General features: G+C 45.2%; 1 protein-coding gene across 1 annotated transcript; it reads left to right on the forward strand.

The window, feature by feature from the left end:
• Nucleotides 1-217: 217 nt before the first annotated feature.
• Nucleotides 218-3,492, forward strand: LOC108438408 (keratin, type I cytoskeletal 13-like). The gene is made up of 7 exons (XM_017716199.2): nt 218-696; nt 1,473-1,555; nt 1,904-2,060; nt 2,164-2,325; nt 2,420-2,545; nt 2,657-2,889; nt 3,280-3,492. Exons 1-7 carry the CDS (start codon nt 304-306, stop codon nt 3,389-3,391), a joined length of 1,266 nt encoding a protein of 421 aa, XP_017571688.1. The 5' UTR covers nt 218-303; the 3' UTR covers nt 3,392-3,492.
• The last annotated feature ends 374 nt before the right edge of the window (nt 3,493-3,866 follow it).

The following is a 3,866-nucleotide window of genomic DNA, read 5'->3' on the forward strand; positions in this document are numbered from 1 at the left end:
TTTCTAAGAGTAGATGTGTCCAAACTTCTGAGGTGATTAATAAGGAAGCAGGGAAAATCTTTCAACATCGTATTTCTTCATCACAATGTTCTAGATTCCATTCATTGCTCATCAAGTCTCTGCTGGACTACTTTCTTTATTACAGGTCTGTCTGGTTCTGAGGAATTTGCCTAAGGGGTGGAACATTCCCCCAGACCCCCCTTCCGGAACCTCCCCTGCAGGGTTAAAGGCAGTGGATTTCCTCCACTCTCCACTCATTCCCCTCCAATCTGAGCAGAAGGGAACTGAATCTCCAGCAGCACCATGTCCACCTCATTCTCTAGCCACAGCTTCGTCTCCTCTGCCGGATCCATGAGGGCTGGCCCTCTGCGCTCTGCCTCTAGCATCCAGCTGGGCAGCAGGAGGGCAGGTAGTGTCTATGGTGGAGCTGGAGGCTCTGGGGTTCGTATCTCCACCGCCAGCAGCGTCGCAAGTGGCTTCAACCTGGCAGATGCCATAGACGTGTCTGCAAATGAGAAGGCCACCATGCAGAACCTCAACGACCGTCTGGCCATCTACCTGGAGAAGGTGCGCTCCCTGGAGAAGGCCAACGCTGAGCTGGAGCTGAAGATCCGCCAGTTCCTGGAGAGCAAGGCCTCCCCCAAGGCTCGGGACTACTCTGCCTTCTATGTCACCATCAGTGACCTCCAGGCCAAGGTATGTCTAACTTATTGCATCATATTACTTGTTATTCAAGATTATAGCTCCGGCTTTCAGGAGCAAGAAACTGTTTTTCAATGCAAGTAGGTTTTAAATAAAGCAAACCACACAAAAGTGGACTGTTTTAATAGAGATACATTCTGATCAAAGGTAGAACTGTGTAATAAAAACTCATAATAACCTTTGTGCATATTGGTGATTGTACCTTAATCCTAAAGAATGCTAAAGAAAACCACATGAGAAACTCTGTAAACGTATCTGCAGAATTAGAAAGCTAATTAGTCCTGGGCTGATATCAATTTTCATTGTCTTACATCATTGGTAGCATCTTCCATGTCTTTCTTTTGACCTACTTCCTGTCCCCCGCCAATTTACCCGAAGCTATGTAGAGAAATTAACTTTCTCTCTCGGCCAACACCCTATTGTGCTGTGCAATGCAGTAAGAGGAGAACAAAGATGTACCATCAAAGCCTTTTACCTGATACACCCTCAGTATAGAGAATGCATCAAAACCTGAGCAGAATAATAGCTCTGAATATGAATTACAGTGATATCTGAGTAAAGCCTTTTATTCTGCTGAGAGCTTTTATGAAAGGATTAGATCCTAGCCCAGTCCTCTGGGAGCCTCAAAGTTTTACTCCATTCAAACTTACACCAAATTGAATACCTGGTCCAGGTGTGCTGGGAGCTGTGGACAGTCTGCAGGTCTCAGAGGACTGGGTTGGGAACCACAGCTTCAGATTTCCACTGATGTCTTTCTCTCTATTCTGCAGATCCAGAATGCCATCACAATGAATGGTGGCATCTATCTTGGCATTGATAATGCCAAGCTGGCAGCTGATGACTTCAGAGTCAAGTAAGTGAACCATCTAGAAATGCTATTAAATATGACACTAGATTTGCTACATATCAGCTTTAGTTCCGACCTGAAACTGGAGAAATCATGGGCTGGAGGTTAGGGAACCAACCTCGTGACTGGAAGGTCACCGGTTCGATCCCCAGAGCCGATAGCACATGACTGAGGTGTCCTTGAGCAAGACACCTAACCCCCAACTGCTCCCTGGGCGCTGCTAGTGTGCTCCCCCTAGTGTGTATGTGGTGTTTCACTTTATGGATGGGTTAAATGCGGAGGAGAAATTTCCCAGTTGTGGGACTAATAAGGGTCTCTTAATCTTAAACTAACAGCATCCAACCCTCTGACCAGGTATGAGAATGAGCTGGCCATGAGACAGTCAGTGGAGGCCGACATCGCTGGGCTGAGGAAGGTTCTGGATGAGCTGACCTTGACAAGATCAGACCTGGAGATGCAGATTGAGGGTCTGAGGGATGAGCTGATCTACCTGAAGAAGAACCATGAGGAGGTACTTTAGCATTGGACTGAAACCACTTGGTTGCTTTATGAGGCAGGCAAAGATCTAGAACCTATAAACATATAGCACACCTCTTTTGCTTGCTCTGTTTCAGGAGCTCTTGGCAGTGCGCTCACAGTTGGGTGGTCAGGTCAATGTGGAAGTGGACGCTGCACCACAGGAAGACCTCTCTGCTGTTTTGGCCGGAATCCGCGAGCACTACGAAGCTGTGGCCGCCAAGAACCGTAAAGACCTTGAGGCCTGGTACCAGACCAAGGTACACTCACACCAGAGTACAGTCCATGTTTAATAGTCTATCTTCAATGAGTTACACAGCAGAAGAATCTGAGTGTAAGATCTTTTCTCTGTAGAGCGAAGCACTGAGCAAAGAAGTCGCCATCAGCACAGAAACCCTCCAGACGTCCAGATCGGAGATAACAGAAGTCAAGCGCACACTGCAGAGTCTACAGATTGAGCTGCAGTCTCAGCTCAGCATGGTGAGATCTCCCACACTTCTCCTGTATAAACACGTCTCCTATATTGTGTTTAAATGATCTCCAGCCAGTTCCAGTGCAGATGATCACTCTACCTCCTCTGTGGCTCTTTAGAAAGCATCTCTTGAGACGACCCTCGCCGAGACCCAGAGTCGCTACGCTAGAATGCTTGCCGGGTACCAGGTGCAGGTGAGCAGTCTAGAAGAGCAGCTGGCGCAGCTCCGTGCTGATCTGGAGCGCCAGGGTCGGGAGTACCAGATGCTTCTGGACGTGAAGACCAGACTGGAGCTGGAGATCGCCGAGTACAGAAGACTGCTGGATGGAGAGACCAGCACCACCACCACCACGTAAGATACTGCAGATAAGCTTGTAGCAGTTAGATAAAACATAGATTTTTCTGATGTTTTAGGAGTTATGATCATGGAATTTCTGAAGGAGAACTCCAGTTAGAACCACTGAGTCATTGTGTGGAAAACAGATGTTCACCAGGAATGGTGTAGCTGAGAAAATAGCTATTACAGCGAATGAACAGTCACATGACTAAAGTGGTTGAGAATGTAGAACATCAGACTGAATTTCAGTATAAAAGTCCTGCTTTACGCTTCACAGTGGGTGGAACTAAAATAAACAAATGTTATTTATTGACATTAAACTTCATTTAGTCTTGTAATTAGAAATGTCAGCATCATTATTTACAGCACCACTGTCCTGACACATTGTTCTGTTCACTCTTACAGCAAACAGTCATCTACCACTCGAAAGGTGGTAATTGTTACAGAAGAAGTGGTGGACGGTAAAGTGGTCAGTTCATCCTCCTCCACATCCAGTGAAACCAAAGCATCCAAGTGAGGATTTTGAATTTCCACTACGTGCTATGAAGACCTGGAGCCCTAAGAAGATGATCCTCAAAGCTCATAGAGATCAATAAAGTCAAGATCTTAAATAATGAACAGTGTCTGTGGTTCATTTTAAACTTGAGTGATTCACCAACAATTACAGAACTTGACTCACATGATCAAATAATGTTTTTTTCATAATCTTATCTAAAGTCTTACATTTAGGAGCTTGAAAATGTGCAAAATTGGACACACCTACTACTAATAATAGTATCAAAAACTATAAATAAATTAATATGGACTGACTCCCTTTAGAAATATCATGTTAAACAGGGCTGTCTAGGCCCTGCCCTCCCTCATCACAACACAGCTGACTGGCTGGAATGCATTAGTGAGAACCAACGTTCCACTAATTCACTTTTAATGAGAAATGTTATTAGGATTATATTATAAACAACACTGCATTTCCTACTGAGGTCCTACTGTCA

This window comes from Pygocentrus nattereri, chromosome 27 (assembly GCF_015220715.1).
Source record: "Pygocentrus nattereri isolate fPygNat1 chromosome 27, fPygNat1.pri, whole genome shotgun sequence".
Taxonomy (NCBI): Eukaryota; Metazoa; Chordata; class Actinopteri; order Characiformes; family Serrasalmidae; genus Pygocentrus; species Pygocentrus nattereri.

What these genes read in the sequence shown, in the direction of transcription:
- LOC108438408 (XM_017716199.2), top strand. Translation starts at nt 304, where the DNA reads ATGTCCACCTCATTCTCTAGCCACAGCTTCGTCTCCTCTGCCGGATCC. An exon ending in GCTGATGACTTCAGAGTCAA is followed by an intron (nt 1,556 to 1,903) that starts GTAAGTGAACCA and finishes CCCTCTGACCAG; the next exon opens with GTATGAGAATGAGCTGGCCA. An exon ending in TGAAGAAGAACCATGAGGAG is followed by an intron (nt 2,061 to 2,163) that starts GTACTTTAGCAT and finishes GCTCTGTTTCAG; the next exon opens with GAGCTCTTGGCAGTGCGCTC.